The sequence below is a fragment of the Neodiprion lecontei genome, chromosome 2 (genome assembly GCF_021901455.1).
Source record: "Neodiprion lecontei isolate iyNeoLeco1 chromosome 2, iyNeoLeco1.1, whole genome shotgun sequence".
NCBI lineage: Eukaryota > Metazoa > Arthropoda > Insecta > Hymenoptera > Diprionidae > Neodiprion > Neodiprion lecontei.
In genome coordinates, this window is record NC_060261.1 from 16,896,652 (window position 1) to 16,914,813 (window position 18,162).

At 37.0% G+C, this 18,162-nt stretch overlaps 2 protein-coding genes across 2 annotated transcripts in view; one reads left to right on the forward strand and one right to left on the reverse strand.

Annotated features, from left to right (window-relative positions):
- LOC107221709 (flotillin-2) overlaps window positions 1–18,162 on the forward strand; it is a 533,503-nt gene that overhangs the window by 172,890 nt on the left and 342,451 nt on the right. The window lies entirely within an intron of this gene.
- Window positions 334–12,943, reverse strand: LOC107219040 (glucose dehydrogenase [FAD, quinone]-like). The gene is made up of 6 exons (XM_015657106.2): window positions 12,474–12,943; window positions 10,354–11,157; window positions 5,979–6,143; window positions 5,162–5,314; window positions 3,663–4,031; window positions 334–2,655 (listed from the first exon to the last, which is right to left on the reverse strand). Exons 2-6 carry the CDS (start codon window positions 11,143–11,145, stop codon window positions 1,726–1,728), a joined length of 2,409 nt encoding a protein of 802 aa, XP_015512592.1. The 5' UTR covers window positions 11,146–11,157; window positions 12,474–12,943; the 3' UTR covers window positions 334–1,725.

Consider the following 18,162-nt stretch of genomic DNA (forward strand, 5'->3'; position numbering starts at 1 on the left):
TGAGTTTTTTCACGATGTCCATTTAAGTAACAACAATATCCTCATCTGACATAAAGCGTCTTTTTTATTACAAGTCCTGTTCTAATTATAGAAAAAAAAAAAAAAAATGGCAAAAAACCTGTATAATATAGTTTTATTATTTCGACTGATCATTTGAGGAGTATAGCAATTGAAACACTGTATATTCTCTCCCTGAATGATCACTATCAGTTTTTCAAAAAAAGAAAAAATGTATGAAACCTGATTGCTTAACGTCACGGGTAAAAATAGAACCGCGAGTTTCGCCCGCTGGAAGAAAGTTTTTCCCCCAGTGTGAAAATTAACGATCTTGGAGATTGGTGACTCGTTAGAAACCTCGTACGACCCAAACCCGCGATTAGTATGAACGATGCCCGAATCTTACATAATTTTTAAAAGCCAGTTTATTAGTACTGCATAAGAAAGCAGAAACGTTTTGTGATAGATAAATATTGTTCGGAACTTTCTACCTCCTCGTTCACATATGTGACTATCGACAAGGCAATACGTGAGTATTTTTCAAATGACGCAATCTTATGTCATGGCCACGATGGTGGAACCGGACACACTTCTCGTCTCCTTGAAACAATGTATTGGTAGGTACGAACAAGGTTGAATTTTGTAGGGTTTTCCAAAGAAAAAATTAAAATAACTGATCGTAATTTAGGAGCAAACCGAGTGTGTTCATCATTATTTATTAGAATTTTCACGTTCAATGCATCTTTCTGCACCATTAACAAATTGTAGAATATCACCAGTTCTTTCAAATGTTCGCAAACTCCAACCTCGTTGATATAACATGATTAAGGAAGTGAAACGATAGAGAGAAGAAAAAAGAACGCTTTAACAACTAGTACTTTATTGTTGTAAAGAGAGTGAAAACAGCAGCTCGTCTTCCCATCTACAACCATAAAATGAATAACAAATGGTGATTGATAATATACAACGTAATAAAATAGTCAACATTGAGATACAGCGTTTAGCTTTGACAATGATTGTAACCGGTTCGTCGGAAGTTGAGGAAGAAATTGACCGCACTGGCTCAATCAAAATATAGGAACATAGTAAGAACAGTTTAAAAAATCTCCAGCAGTGTGATTTGTGCCGGTGACGGTGAACACCAACGAAACAATATCCCCTTCCATATATAATGCGAAATTAATCGGAACAAATCGGAATAAGACAAGCTGAGATATGAGTAATTTAAGAAAAGGTGTGAATGTTTAAACTCTGGTGTTTCTTGACACGATTCTAATGTTTTGGGATTATTTTGTTCATCGTAAAAGTCTCCAAATATCTCCTGGAAAAATATTTTTTACATTATAATGTAAGATTTTTTGCATGTTTGTAAAACTGTATTGTCCGAATCTGAGCAATGGGTAAAATTAGTCTAAAGCATTAGAATCGGATAAAAAATAGCAGCGTTTAATCACTTTGAACATTCAAATTGTAAAATCAAATTTGCTTCGAATCATTGTTATTAGACAACAGGGACGTTATTACATTCATGTTCACCATCATCAGCGCACACAACATAATTGCTGAAGATTTGTCAAGCGATTTTTTCACTTTTCCCATCTTTCAATTCAGACACTTCGGTCTATTCATTCATAAAGATAACAAGTTTCCTAATCTTCGATCGTCGTTGCAGTACCATGCAATTCCAACAGATGAACTGCACTTGAGTCTGTACGATTTGAATATCAATCATTGATGATGATGATGGTGCCAGTCTTCCTTGATCATGTCGCTTCCTTTCTCGGCGATCATGATAGTGGGAGCATTGGTGTTGCCCCTAACGATCTTGGGCATGATGGAAGCGTCAATAACTCGAAGCCCCTTGATGCCGTGAACCTTGAGCTCGGGATCGACGACGGCTTTCTCGTCGGTGTGCGGTCCCATTTTGCACGTGCCAACAGGGTGGTAAATGGTACCAGTGTACTCCATAAGCACGCACTCCCAGTACTCCTCGGTGTTGAACTTCCACTTCTCGCAATTGGGAAGCGGAGCGTCGACTAGCTCCATGCCGTGCTTTTCGAACGCGGAAGTGGCGAAGAGATCCAGTGCTATGCGGATCCCAGCGACCATGCTCTCGAGGTCGGGATAGGCCGTGAAGTATTTTGGGAATATCAGCGGTTGTCCCCATAGAGGATCGGTATCGTTGAGTCTGATCACGCCGCGGCTTTTCGGGCTGAGCAGGATCGGCCGGATGTTGATGGCGTCATAGTAGGACAACGGCGTCACCGCGGTTTCCTCGAAGCCACCTGGATCCGCCAGGTAGTCCTTGACGTTGCTCGCGTCGAAGGCATACTGGATGTCCGGCTTGTCGTAGCCGTGTTCGTACAGCGTCTGCGCGAAGACGCCGCACTGCAGCGCCCCCGTTGCCGACAGCGGACCCATCTGGGCCTGCTTGTAGTAGAAGACGTCGTGTTTCACCTCGTTCTCCTGCTTGTCGGTACGCGTCTTGTTGCTCAGAGCGATCACTATGCCGTTCATCGTCACGTGATCCTGCAGGTTCCGGCCCACGGCCAGATCTTTGATCAACTTGATCCCGTGCTTCGACAGCTCCTCTTTCGGCCCTACGCCAGAGAGCATCAGGATCTTCGGCGAGTTTATCGCCCCCGCGCTCAGGATCACCTGTTTACATTCATATTTTTATTCGTGTCTTGTTTGGGTTAGAGATTCCTGTTCAGGTGGTGCCCTAGTCCATTTCGACGTTGCCGTATGTATCTCCAAATATCTCAAACGTGAAAAAGGATTTAACAGCCGCATTCTATACACAATTCTCAACAAAAACACTCCGATACATTTTCCGTTGACGCAGAAATAAAGGAATGGCATGAATTCCACGAATTTACTATTGCGATCTCGCAAAATCCGTTCCATTTGCTTATTTCTGCGTGAAATGACAATGTGTTGGAGTGTTTTTGTTCAAAATTGTGCATAAAATAGGGCTGTTAAACCCTTTATCGCGTTTAAAATACGTGGACTCCGATATTTGGAGATATAGACGTCACATCAAAAGCGATCAGGGCACTCCTTTAATTATTAGACATTTGACTACTACTGTTCGACTTTTACGTGAAAGAGTAAAATGAAAAATAAACAAGTCGTTGCTCTAGCTGATTTTGATGTGCCAATCTACCACGAACTTCACTCTGGGATGCGTACCGAGCTCAAAAACACGATTAAATATGATGTATGTTTTCCATTCTTTTGTTTGAATAATGCGGAAACTGCTGGATTGATCGAATCCAAAACCCAAACAATTGCAAATTGAAAAGAACCACGTCGCTCCAGATCAATGTTATAAAAACCTGTTGATCACTTCCTGAATAATGGTCACTTAAATTTTTCTTACTAACTTGTTTTCGAAAAATCAAAAACTCGAAATCCACTGAACCGATCAAATTCGAAATCCATTCTTTCACTAGAATTAAGAACAGCTGCGTCGATTGAGACTATATGCATGAAAATCCGATGATTCGTTCTCAATACATCAACATTTCGATTTTTTTTTTTTCTCTTCTACCGTTATGAATCGAAACGTTGAGATCCAGTGAAAACTTCTGACCTTGCTTCTATTTTTTCCTTGAAACCTGCCGCTGCTCGGAAAGTTGGAAATAAAAAAAGAATCCAATCACCTCTTTTCTGGCCAGCACCACCTTCCGGAATCCCGTATTCGTCGAGCTGTACTCGACCCCCGTAGCGCGCTTCGTTTTCGCGTCAATCACGATCCGCGTCACGTGAGCCTGCGTCCTAACCTCCAAATTACGTCGCTTGTAGCGCACTGGTCGGATGAACGCTCCGTTCGTGCTCTGCCGCCGGCCGTGGATCGACGTCATTTGCAGCTTCATCACTCCTATCTGCTGGTTCGCGTTCGCGTCGATTTTCTTGTAGCCCAATTCCTGCCACGCGTCAAGCAAAATCCCCACGTTCTTGTCTGCGTACGGGAACCTCTCGACGTTTTGGTAGCCACCCTTGCTGTGGTATTTCGGGTTTTTGTGAACGATCTGAAATGAAATGATTTATTGTTTTATTTTACTTTTGGTCCTTTCATTTATGACTTTACGAAACGAACAAACTATACATCGAGTGCACACGAACGGAATTAGTTTGTGTCATTGGTCGATTTGACCAAAGTGGGGTTAGATTTTTGTCTGCTCGTCAGTCCAGCCAACTTGATCGGATGAAATTTACAAGCGTTTGAAGTTATGCTGAGTCGAGATAAGTTATTAAGTGTTTTCTTTCATTTCGTGACCAAATTCAATCTTGAAACTGGGTACCCAAACGTAACGTGCAGAAAAAAGTTGAATCTTATTAACCCGAACAAAGAAACGGTCATCGTCGATCAAAGTATGAGTTATATTTTTGTGAGCGATCTGATATGATACGATTTCAGTTATTTCATTTGCCTCATTTCTTTTATGACTTCATAGAACGAACAAATCTCAGCTCACATACGCGAAATTATTTGATTTCATTGGCTACTTGGACCAAACTATCATCTGATTTTCGTTCGCTCGTCAGGCTCGCCAACTTAATAGAGTTAAAGTTACGAGCGTTTGAGGTTATGCCGGTCTATGATACGTTATTATTCATTTCAGTTTATTTTGCAACGAAATTCAATTTCGACGCTGAATAGATGAAACGCATGCGCAAAAAAAAAAAAAAAATATCTGAATTTGAAATTCTCTGCGAAATCAATTCACACGGTCAGTAACTCATCGAATCTCTGGTTTAACCTTAAATATTCACATACGCATTTCGGTTCTAATTCCCGAAAGAAACGGCGCAAGGAAACTTAAATTATATTCCATATTGTTACAATAAATTCGATGTTGAAAACTTGATTTTCTCACAATATGTCTGCCGTGAAGAATTTGATTGTATGATTTGTTAACACATTTCTTTTAATACATAATGCAAATCACAACGAATTCTTAGAATCTTGCATAATTTCTTTGATTCTTTGATTTCTTGAAAAACTTTTCCGGTACACTGTTCAATTCATTTATTTCTCTTACATATCCTGCTGTCATTTCAAATTCACCAGGTGGTACATAAGTTCCATGAAATCTCGAATAGTTTCTTGAGTACAATCGGTAATCACTGCAGAGAGCCAAACCAGTTGAATACATACCTCTGGATCCTCATTGTTTTCCGACTTCAGAAAATACGGAAGAACGTGTTTGTAGCCCCAACCGTGATTGCCTTCAGCTTCCCACTCATCATAGTCGCTTCGCATTCCTCGAATGTAGATCATATAATTGATTGTGCTCGATCCTCCCATGACCTGAACGTCATTTGACGAGCATTAAAATATTATCCTGACTACTCGATATTCAGCTCTCCTCAACAATAACCTCATAAAATATGTAATCCTAAAACTATCTTCGATAAATAATCTATGGGGTGAAAAAAAACCATATCGTAGTCAGTTCAGCGATTTTGGACACCTTATGATATATATGGAAAATGACGACTTTACTTAGTGTCATTAAAGAAAAAAACAAGACAAATAGAAAAGATAGCAAATATCAGACTGCTAGACAAGGGAAGAAACGACATACATTTATAAATGTCACGTTCAACTGTAAATACACTATTGTTTCAAAACTCCAACTCCTGAACGTTGACAAATTAACAATGTTGCAAACACATCCTCTTCCTATTTCCGCGGTTACCGAAATAGCTGATTTGTTGTACCGGAAAATATAAATACTTTCTTTCCTAATTGCCGACTACAAGAATAATTGAGTAATTTTGAATGACATCTTACAGCGCTGATGAAAGATGTATAAAGACTATGATGAATCGTAACTGAGGTTCCTGTATTACCGACATTCTGTAATTCCATGTTGGAATACCCCCCCCCCCATTTAATCAAAGAAATTGGAGATATTCATACAGCTACAGTTTCGTGTGAACGAGAGAATCGAATATTGTTAGCAACTTACTTTGCCTCGAGCCCACGGACAAGTCTTGCCTCTTCTTGCTCGACAGGAATGTTTTTCCGGCTGAGTACGGTACATCCAGTCGATATTACTCGCTTGTAACATTGACGCAAATGCCGGCACGTCGGCAACTTCAGGCTCATCTATACCAGCCTCCAACAACAGAACCTGTGACCCACAAAACAGGGAGAAATAGCAACGTTAGCGTGACTGATAAATCTGTTCACCTTACGCCCGATAAACGGCAACCATTCGTACTCCAATGTCGATGTTATTGCAAACAAGGTGAACGGACGGCGTAATTATAGAATGTATTTCACAAATGCGTCCATCGTGCAGAATACAAGTGTAGCGTTCGTCAATCTTGTATTATTGATATTTTACAACTATGAGGAACAGGAATTAAAAACACTTCTACACAAAAATAAAACAATTTAAAAAAAAAAAAAAAACAGTTTCATTCAACGTGAGAAAATATTCTGTACACGATATTTCACATCATTGACGGTGAAACTTTCTCCATCGCACAGTTCAAAAACATCTGAAATTGTGGTAGTATAAAAAGATTGTTTAATTGTTTGATTGATGAATTTTGTGGCCACGTTCATTGAAGGGCAAAAAATTAAAAGTCGCGTAACGTTCTCCAAATCATGTGAAATCTTAAACATCTTATCTCATCAATATATTATAGAGTCTGTTCGTCGAGGTTCAGTACTGATCGCGAGAAATTGACTGGTTAATTTGTTACCGAAAAAAAAAAAAAAAAAAAAAAAAATAGAAACACACAACTTACCGTAGTGTTTAATCATTGCACTACAGAACGGTATTCAGCATTTTACCTTTATTACCATCCAAACGATTGTGCAACGAAAATTGTTGTGTGTTTGTATTTTTCGGACATTCCACGACGCTAATTTGCACTACAGTAAAGTTTTGTCCTATACTTGAACAGAACGCTGACAACTTTCCCTCGTTGCATAAATTTTACCGGCCAATGTAACGAATCGATTGCTATACACTGTTTCGCATTGTGTAGCCGTGAAATTCTCTATTTTGCGTCCCATATAGGTATGTCTACACTAATTGCTGTCCCGACCCATGTTTCCAGTATGCGCAGTCACAGCCACAATCCATAATGCTTTTATCATTATTCTTGCCTTTGCGTTCAATATATCAAACATTGATATTTTCCTTCATCTGTATTCGCGTTGTATTACATTTAAGCAGAAGCTTCTCGTGCGTATTTTCCAAACTGTGATGAATTGATTATATATGGTTCAGATTCTTTTTTCCATTTCTTTAGTAGAGATTGCGAGGCGACAATTTTGTGGTACGATTTAAATTCATCGACGTAAAAATCTTTTCATACCAAAGTATGTTTGTAAAATGTGTAATGTGAATAATGGAGCGATAGTAAAATAGTAACGATATTTTCATGGAGTCTGCAATGACACTGTCGTGCCAGTTGTAACTGGTATTTGCATCACGACTTGCTAACACGGCGTTTTTCTTTTCCCTCTTGATTCGGAACGCTGTCTGAATTTTTTACGCTCAAGATTGTTTCGACACTTAGACTCCATGCTCCTACATATATTTCCTTTAAAGAAAGTCAAATTAAAGTCTTGGAACTAATTCAGACGCGGCTGAAGTTTGTTTGATTGCAGCTCTCGGACCTGAAAAACAAAATCCTGAGTTGTCTATATCGAGAGTAGGCCAGAAGTAACTTTTTGGAAAAGTTGCAGAAGTTAGCATTCTACAAATGACTCATTATCAGTTCCGGTGTTTCCTGTTTTCAAAAATACTTCCTACCAATATTCACTGTGGACAGGATTTGCTACAAGAAACATCCGTAAATCCATTACTCGTTACTTATTAATATTCAAATTATAAATTTTTACATCTGCCTGCTTTTAAATCATTGGTTGATCACATTAAGTACCGTATATTTCTACCGAAGAGGCATGCACGCAATTGCTGATCACAAATATCACAGCTGGAAATCTAATTGTAAATGAAAAACTAACTCATCCGAGCACTCGACACGAACCAAGCTATATACTCGAATAATAAGGAAACACCCGAAAGAACAAGTTAAGGAAATCCTACGTGCTTGATTTTGATTTAATAACCCATGCTTGCACCAAAGAGTAACCTGTTTGTGTGAGGCTCTCACTTTTGTACGTGTTGTTATGCAAAGTACAGTAGAAAATTTAATTGTGATATTAAGAAAAATAACAAGTCCGATTTCTGCATGTTTTCCGTATTATCAGCAATTTCACATATCTACGGTATTCTCTGTTTTTATTCATTTCATCTCGAGATCTCATTCTCTAAGACAAGCATTTTCCTGTCCGTTTTATCAATACTATTTTATAAATTCTTATTATAGATACTGTTTCAAACAACGTCAGAAATTAGCGTAATTCAAAATGCTTATCTCGTCAAACTCTTTCTCATCGCTCTAAATTTAGTTCACAGCTATTCTTGTTCCAGGAAGCAGAAAAGCTGCTATCCAAATGAAAATTTAATGATTATTGACAAAACCGTGTTTGCAAACAAAAAACAAAAAAAAAATCAAGTAATAATAAAAAAACGCGTTAAAATTTAATATTAAAATCACTTGCAAAATTTAATTTATTTAGATCATCGAATTTTCAGCAATCTAAAACTTGTCTCATAATATTGTTGGTTAAAAATAAATCGCATAGTTTGGTAATTAATAATCATAGTGGAAATTAAATAACAGCTTCTGTTTCTGTGCTACCAGGATTACTGTAGAATAATTTACCATTTGAAAGAGAAATATTGTGGACGTTAAGAGCTTCTTGGAGAAAGTAAATTTTTCAGATTATATGGACAAATATTCTTCAGGAACCTATTCAACAAAATGAACCTAAATCGATAAAAAATACTTATTCCATGAAACTAGAATGAGAGTCAAAGTTTGTTCTAAATAGAAAGAGCTTGGAGTTTGACCTTGTCTGAAGTTTGATTTTACACTGGGACAAACTTCATTTCTTTTTGTTACTAGAAAATTCTGGTGAAATGTATATCGTTATGATAATAGTTTGAATACTGTTAGGATTACAAAAAGGTGTGGTCCAAGTAATTTTTTAGTGTGATTTTAGTTTTCAATACCGTAGAACTTCGGTTATGGCAATTTCAAGTAATTCAATTGGCCTCGACTGTCGGAAAGAATCGTCCGCTACAACTTCGAATATCATAACCAGCTGTCGCTTCTTAATCTTCACCCTTACGCTTCGATAAGTCGTCGCTCAAAATACGACCGTGTTTCAAGATTTGCAATAACGCCAACTGTTCAATTGATTACATGTTAATGTAATTTTGCTATGTAACATCAATAAATATGAGAAAAGTCAATCACACGGGTCTGCAAAAAAATACTTATTTAAGCTGCAGGGAATGATTTTGATAAAAATTATACTTTCGAGTGTGCTGAATCCAAAAATGACTTCCATTTCCCTCCGTCACGTACAGTACTTTTGCAAAGTACAAGATGTTTGCATAAAAAAAGCATAAGAATAATGAAAACAACCACCATTCCATTAGGATGAACTAAACAATATTTCTTATAAAATTAAACAAACAATTTCTTCATGAAATGTACTTAAAATTCCGTGTTCATTTTTTTTGCTTATGAAACCTTTTCCTTGATTTTTTTATAACTCTCCGAACACGATGCCGCTTACCATTTTCTGTTTCCATGTTTGTATTTATTCTTGAGTCTCACTCCAATACATATTAAATGAAAGTAGGAAATCACTTTTGCATAGAATTTTTAGAACACTAGATTTCTAGTTGAACGAGAGTTTCACTCTAAATTAAACTACAAACACGAAGTGCAAGAAAAAATCTGACGCGATGGAAGTTTTTCCGAATTTTTCACGGTTTCAGTGAGTAAAAATCTGTAAGAGACAGTATAAAAACACCTATGCAGTTTTTTGCACGCAGACCTGTGTTATTTTTCCAGTGTTGTATACACAGGTCTTCTAACGTCTTCAAGTCACACTTTCTTCCTTCTCGTTCCATCTCTTTCTGTCTCGATATTCCGGCGCTCAAAGCATGCGCGAAGGTAAATAGACAGTATTGGGTCCGGTATTATATTTTCTGGGCATTGCAACATTAAATCTGTTTGTTTAGCTCACAATTCTGTTCCACTGTGAAGGCTCTAATGTCACTTCATCGTTGCACCAAGATCAAATTACGACAACAGTAACAGGAAAATAAACTTTAAGTGACCATAAGCAAATTGGATAGACTTGTACCAAATTTTCTGGCTACCGTGGAAAATGACAGCAGCTAAAAACTGTACACTAACCACAAATAGAAATTTCTTTCGGTACAGGCCTTAACCTACCTTCCAGTGCTTATTTTCGGACAGCCTGTTAGCAACGACACAGCCGGCAGAGCCAGCGCCGATGACAATGAAGTCGTACTCCTCGTCGGCGAAGCCTTGACCAAAAGATTGTCCGGAAGCCGCAGGCTCGCTATCTGCTAGCGGTGAGGCGATAACGTGATTGATATTCTCTGAGTACTCGCCAGTGACGATGTCGTCCGAATTCCTGAGGATAATGCTCTGCTTCCAGGTGTCGTACATGGCAAATCCGGTCCCAAATTTGGCACCGACGTTGTCCCGCGAGCTCTCGACCACGGGAATGACGTCATCCGCGACTTCGCCGTGGATCTGGGCGATCTGTCGCATCGCGAGCCGAGGTGCTGCTTCCGTTTCCGCGTTCTTATGGTAGGAAAGCGGCGGATACAGCGGCTCCTCGGCGTAAGCGGGCTGCGCAGCGGGTTTGCGCAGCGCGCAGAGCTTCAGTGGCCTCCCGAAAGGGGCGCTGGCGGCGCTTGTAGGCCTCACTGCGCTTGCGGCGTGCGTGTTGAGCGGATTCGCGCGGCTCTCTGCCTTGGTCATTCCTCCACCGTTGATGCTGAAATCCGCCGAATGCGTACTGCGCTGCTCTCCGCGATTATCGAGCAGCGGCGAAAAGTACAATGATGGCCCGTGTAAGTGGTTGAAGCGATTATCCTTCGTCTGGCCAAACAGCCGCACCACTAGCGCCAAAAACATGTAAGTCGCTGGCTGACACGTCGACACTGTTGTGTGCGGCTCGCAGAGCTGCGCCAAATTCGGCGGCACCCACGACATTGCGGAAAAATTCTGAAACACGGTTATTGTTGACAAATATTATCCTTCTTGCCAACGTTTTGACGGTTTGCTTATCACCAAGGAAAAAGTTATTTGCTTGTTTATGCTTCCAAGTGGCTTCCACGAAATGTCACATGGCCACTTCAACATAGGGTGAATTCTCCTAGGCTTTGTGCGATTCAGGATATATTTCGCGGATCAAGATTTGTTGCGTTGTCAACAATTGGAGATAATGGAGAGTCGACCAATTTTCAGTAATGACACAAAAATGTGAATCAGCCAAATGCACTTTCAGTTGCCACAATGCCGGCTGATATTCGGATTCAAATAATACGGGCTTTTTGAATCACCAAAGTACTCATTCCATTTGAATGAATTTTACTCAAATTGAGAGAAATTTCAATCAAACTAAGTAAATATTACCTAGATTGAGTAAATGTTGTACGAATCAGTTGACTACTTTGGAGCCTAACACAGTGCTGATCAAGTAACTCTTAGACGATGTTTACTTGTAAAACAAAAAATAAAATAAATGAAATGTAAGAGCTCAACACTGCATTAATCTTGGTAATTTTTCAAATAGTAAATTTTTAAATATTTTATTAATGTTGATATTGACGAAAAAAATAGCAATACGATAATGAGTATTGACAGCAAAAACCTGTTCCAGTGAATTTGTGTGAAATAGTGTTTAAAAAAAGTAAGCCGTCGTGAGGTAAAATCGAACGATACTTGATCGATGTTTTACCGTTACGACGCGATTTTAAATGAAAAAGCGATGTCTAAGTTTTGGTTTATAAACACTTGAAGTGTTAGGAATCTCGTTGGGAAATTAACTAATAGAAAAATTAATTCTAAATTAAGAACTTGGGAATAATAATTTGTCAACTCTTCAGGCTTGAAAAACTTTAACTTACACCAAACCAGTCAAGTTTCTTTAATTTGCATTACGATCCCTGAAATTGAAGAAGTATATATTTTAAAAAATGCTGCGGCGATGTTTTTGAACTCTAGTTACACAATTTTGTTCACCTTTCCAGCACAAGTAATTTCACATAATACCACATTTTTGAAATAGTTCCAAATTCCAGCCCCCGGTCTAAATATTCAATTTCAATCAAATTCGAAAACTTTCGAACCGTGAATAAAAAATTAACGAGCGAACGAAATTGAGAAAAAATATAAATCTTGACTTCGTTAAAGAAACAAGATTCAATTATTGTTTACGCTGGGTTTCGGAATTTCGTCAGCGCTAGTCGACAAATCGATGCAACAATCGTCTTTTCCATAAACAGTTGATAAAATACTAATTTCCGAATTGAACTTACCCCTAGTTGAGTTGTAAAGTTTTACTGAGAAGATAATTTCCCACTTCACCGTGAGCACAAATCGTTTAATCAAACAATCGACTGTGGCGTATTGAATAATGACTATTTAATAAATCGTAGAATATAAATATTAATTTCAAGCTGAAAAACTTGACACAAAGTTCTTCATTCAATTTCATTTAGAAACACTTCTCTGCGTTGATAATCAACCGACATTCTCAAAATCTCCGTGCGAATTTCGTACGTAAGTGTGATAAAAAGAAAAAATTTTGATCCGCGTTTAACAAATGTCACGTATTTTATCACATCCAAGAAAAACCACCACGGGAAAAATTACTGCCGCATTTCTATCTCCGGTCACAAGAATTTTCCTAATTTCGGAGACTCGTTTCCTGGCGTTACTCGAACGATGCCGTTCGCGGGCGAACTGCTTCTCCAAGGAGTTGAGACAAGCGAATGTCGCTCGTGTCTGAGTTCTGGAACGAGTAAAAACCGCTTGAGAGTTTCAGAAAGCCCGGCATATTTCGCTCCCGGTCTTCTGGAGCAATAAACGCGGCGATATCGCTGCGACTCGTCTGCAGCCATTTGAGAGAAAGAAAATGAGAGAGAAACATGTAAAAAGAGCAAAAAATTTCCGAGTTACGCCACCGCACCGAAAGAAAGGGAATCATGCCCGTGACCGATCGATTTATCGTTCGGTTAGATTTCCTCCACCGCCGGCCAGTCGATCACTAAATTCACGTTATACGTCAATTCGGATTTCCGGGTGTGGTTGACCAAAATCTGATACTCTTCGTTAATTTTTATGTCAGACAGTCGTAAATCCGGTATTTATCGAATTATCGTATCAGCAAGCTGCGAAGATCTCTTCGGAAATGCAAAAATAAAAACGTCTATAATTGTAAACATTGGACGTCGATGCTTTATTTCAGATCGCTTCAATAAGGCTAAAAATCTAGTACAGTTAGATTTCACTCTACAATGGTTCATTTTATTCGAAAGACTATTTTATACAAATTTACTACAAGGCTTTTTTTTATCATGCTGACATCGTTAAATATTTTATTTTACAACATTGGAGTGACATCAATATAGATCGACAAGTGACAATGTCGAATCGACTACTGAAAAATACAATCTGCTTCGGTGATTTTGTAGAAAATATTTTTCTATGTAAAATAAACCATCGTGGAGTCATACATAACTAATCTAATAGATTATTGACAATTTTTGAAGTAATTTGAAACAAAGTATCGATATGTGAGCTTTCGTTCAAAACTTCGATATTTTTTATTTTTCTGTTTTAGAGATTGTTGTAGCTCATGAATATAATAATATATTCAATATTTCATGTATAATTACCCCGCAGTATAATCAATAAAAAGTAACGATTTTCGGCCAACCAGTTTTCGAAATGATTATTTTTATTCCACGTGCTTTTTTTCCCGAAAATTCGCTACACTGTAAATAAAATTTTGTTCCAATTGAAAAGGTGAAGCGACAATGAGCCCGACTTTTAATGTCATTCTTCAATTTCGTTGAGTTGAGAAATTTTTAAGAATTTATGAGAATTTTTGAGAATTTATGAGAAAATTGTATAATCATATATTGTATAATTATGTATAATTGTAATATTTCATTTTTCCAATTTTTTCATGGAACGATTGTGATCTCAAAAGGATTTAAACACTTTCATAATTGCAGCTTGTTTTATTCCATGATATTTTTTTTTTTATTTCTCGACACCAATCACTTACCAAAATCTGTGTTCAGTTAATTTGGAAAACATTGAAAAATTCAAAAAACATCTAAGAATTAGGGGAAAAATAAAATTGATTCTTGATCGCATTTTTCAGAAATACGGCAGTAAATATTACAAAGTAATAAAAAAAAAATCAGTTTCTTCCTTGATTGTAATGCATGCAATTTTAATAAGCTTGTTACAGAGTTGACAAAAATATTTGGAATTGAAATTTTCAAAGCTTAGAAAATGTTTCATACACAGATTTGTGTAAATTCAACTTCTTTGAAATGCTGGAAATATGAAATGAAAGAGAAAATAACAACAGTATGTAACCGATCTTAGAAATGGTCTTGACAAAATATGGAAGTTATTTGCGAATCCTTTAAGAATAAGAAAACATGTGAAACTATGTCAGAATATCCATGTGTTAAATTCTGCCTAAACTGCTGACGAAAACTGATTTGTGCAAAAACATATCAAGCAAAAAATATAAATCTTCTGTTATTGTAAACCACAGTAAAAATTGATAGAAAGTAGTTCAGAAAGTTTTCCATTCGGCTGATGTGCTGTTCTATTTCCTAGTTTTTTTTTTACATATGTATTATCAGATGAACGAAGAGCGAAATAACTTTCAACTTCGGAACAATTCTTGCGCGGCAATCAAACTAACGCATTCACTGTTCATTCAGTCACTTTGAAATGGTCCATGAGTGTCACCGCAATACTCGTTGGCAGTACAGTTTAATGGAACTTTCACGACGTCGGCGTCGTAAGAAATATTTTGCACGATTTATGCCGTTTAGAAGTATTCGCATTACTTGATTGGCTTTTCTTTTTGCATTATATTTCAGCACAATATTTCAGTTTATTTCTGACCGATATTTTCGGTAGAAAGAAATAAAAATCGAGATTATATATCACCTTTAGCGTAATTTAGGTTATTTTTATCGAGTGCTTCTCGTATATCCATAACCTTTGATTTAAAATTCAATCGCGTTATCATTCTGCTGAGTAAAGGTACTGCATGACTCTAAACAGCTCGGAATATTTTTATAAATACCATCGTCACGATTTTTTAATTCGAGAATTCATCTCTTCGATAAAAAAAAACTCACTCTAATCTACTATGACTTTCATAATTTTCTGCAACATTGAATTGTACCTTTTTATAAAAAATGTGCGAAATTCTTTCGCTAGCAGCATGATTTGCATTTAAGCAAAACCTTAACGATTGCAACGCGGTCACGTAATAATTTATTAAATTCCCGCAACTCAGCATCAACAGCAAAACTCTGACCAGCATTTGTTCGTAGGAAAAAAATCTAACAATTCAGAATATTATTGTTATTTTATACATGCATTAATAAATGATGATTACCAGTAATTTTGAAATGTTATTTCAGTACATTTTCAATGTTTGCACTATTTCTTTACGTACTCATTTTCGCGATTCCAATTTTCATCGTCAGACGAAGAAAAGAAAATTTTGTATGCGTACAGAAACAACTTGTGGAATGTTTGATATATTGTCACATCATTGAAGTCCTTAACATGGCTCGGAAATTGAAAAAAAATTCCAGGAGTGTGTAATTATTTTTTGCTATTTCGCTACCTTGAAGCCTATTATTTTCTATCTTTTATATCTGTGCAATACAATTGAATTATACAATAGGCATTACTGTTTCACAACACAAAAATTCAATGGCTTATATCTGAAATAGTTTTTGCCGAATTCAAGGCTTTTCTGTACTACATTTTGGCAATAATATTACGTATTATAATATGAATAAAAAACTCAGTTATCGCGCAATATTTTTCTTCTGCTTCTAGTACTATTTGGTCATTTTGTTTGCAACCCAACGGTTTAAATTCCACTTGCTGTCGCCAAATCTGCAGAAAACTGTATCGAAATTATTGTCCAACGGAAATTAATATTTCAATATTTGTGTGATCTGAAACGAAATTTTCAAAACTTACATTTTCACACAAAATTTAAATGCAAACAATGACTAGAATTCTCGTTCTCAACAATTAATATGTTTTGTGGATGCTTTCAAATTTGCGCTGTTTGAAGAAACTTCGCCAACTGCAAAGTTTTTCTGGTAAGAATTTATTTATGACCCACCAAAATGTAATGAGAAAAATTCGCGAATCTATCTCTGCCAAAAGTAAGACTACGTTGCTGCTCCATTGAATCTGGTGAGATGTTTTGTCCTCCCAATACCGAGAGTATTATCAAACAGACTTCTGTAAACGCTTCAGTTGATTTCTAACTGATCGTGAAGAGCGGCGATTCCATCGAGTAGTTACTGAATTTTTCAGTAAAAACGCGAGACAGCTCGGCTCCGATTTTTCACAGTTTCGTTGCGGTAAAGAAAAACCGGATGATATAACTCGAAATATTCTGCGAAATTGCCCCAGCAATTCATTACGGGAATCCCAACGCAATCTAAGCCCAAGGCCGTTTGCGTTTCAGGTGTAAAAACCATGGATTTGGTAAGCGGTTGATAAAATGTCGACAGCCAGACGCACGTGACGGTTTTTGTTTTTTTCAATGAGCGGTTTTGAATCATGACGAGCTCCCGATTTCACGTCGAGTCAAGGCAGAGTTTCAATTACAAAATAATTAACGGTTCGGTGCTTAACGCGTGCATTGCAGAATTATCGTAAAACTTCGATAAGGTTGCGATTTGAAGATTGAATGAATTTTTCTCTGTATTAGTGAATTAGAAGAATCTAGTCGAAAAACGGTCGGAAAAAAATTTGGAAAGTTTTCGCTCGACTAATGTTACACTTTTTCTGTTACAGGTAAGAAAGAGTGAAAATTATTCGTCGACCAGGTGACGTGAAATCCAACAAACAAACATGCTATTTGTGACAGAAATTTTAAGGTAATTTGCCATTATTTTATATCTCCTTACAATATGTAATATCTAAAAGGGGACATTTTCCTTGAAATGCCAAGATTTGATAAAACTTTGGTCATCGACGTATGTAAATGTTAAACTTACCCATGGTCATTCTGTCCCAAAAACCGGGAGTTTATCTTAGGTTCCAATTTTTCGAAAGGTAAAAAACTACGTTTTACACAATGTTGAATATCTCAAAGATCGTAGGACTTTCAATGTTCAACGACGCCTCGATTTGAAGGAAACCGAATGAATTGTCAAATGCTCTAATATGAAGTTCCGTCCATTGCACAGAGATATAATAATCTCCATCCAACCGTTAAAATCTTATTTCTTACATGTTAATAAAATGGCAAATACAAAATTTAGATTCGTGGCCTTTAAAAAAAAGTCACAAGCCGTTTTTCTGTCGTAAGGTTCAATATTATGTTATTAACTATGGTTTCATGAAGTGGCCATTCGAAAAAAATAAACCTTTTTCGAGGCACTCTAGTATACATATATATATATATGTATATATATCTACTTATAGTTGCATGGATCGCGGCATATCTCGATCCGTTGCAATCTACAATAATCTGATTAAAAGCTGATCTGACCTATAATTATCTATTTAAAAATTCATCTAACCTAAAATCGTGTGATTGAAAGCTATCTTGATCTGTCATCATATAATAGCGGAAACTAACATAATCTTCGACCATCTGATTAAACCCTAATCTAATCTTGAATTATCCAGGTGAATCCTAGTTTTATATTTGACCGTCTGATCTGATTCATATGGATTGGGTTACTACGAGAAGTAAATCACTGTCGAAATTGTGTACATATCTCCGTTTCATAAAAATTTTCAAATTCTCTTTTTCTTTGCAAAAATCTCTAGAAAATAATATAAAAAAATGGTTGAAAATTTTCAAACATTCCCTGCAGTATCTTCCATTATCTGCAAATACATCCTAAGATCACCTGGTTGTTATTTTACACCAAATCACACCCCCTCCCATCAGGTTAGTATATTAATCGTCTAATTGAAAAT

Bases quoted from the DNA above. Each gene is read 5' to 3' on its own strand.
- LOC107219040 (XM_015657106.2), bottom strand. From the start codon at position 11,145: ATGTCGTGGGTGCCGCCGAATTTGGCGCAGCTCTGCGAGCCGCACACA. The intron at 5,315-5,978 runs GTAAGTTGCTAA...AATGACGTTCAG, and splicing joins GTCCGTGGGCTCGAGGCAAA to GTCATGGGAGGATCGAGCAC. The intron at 4,032-5,161 runs GTATGTATTCAA...ATTTCATTTCAG, and splicing joins AAAACAATGAGGATCCAGAG to ATCGTTCACAAAAACCCGAA.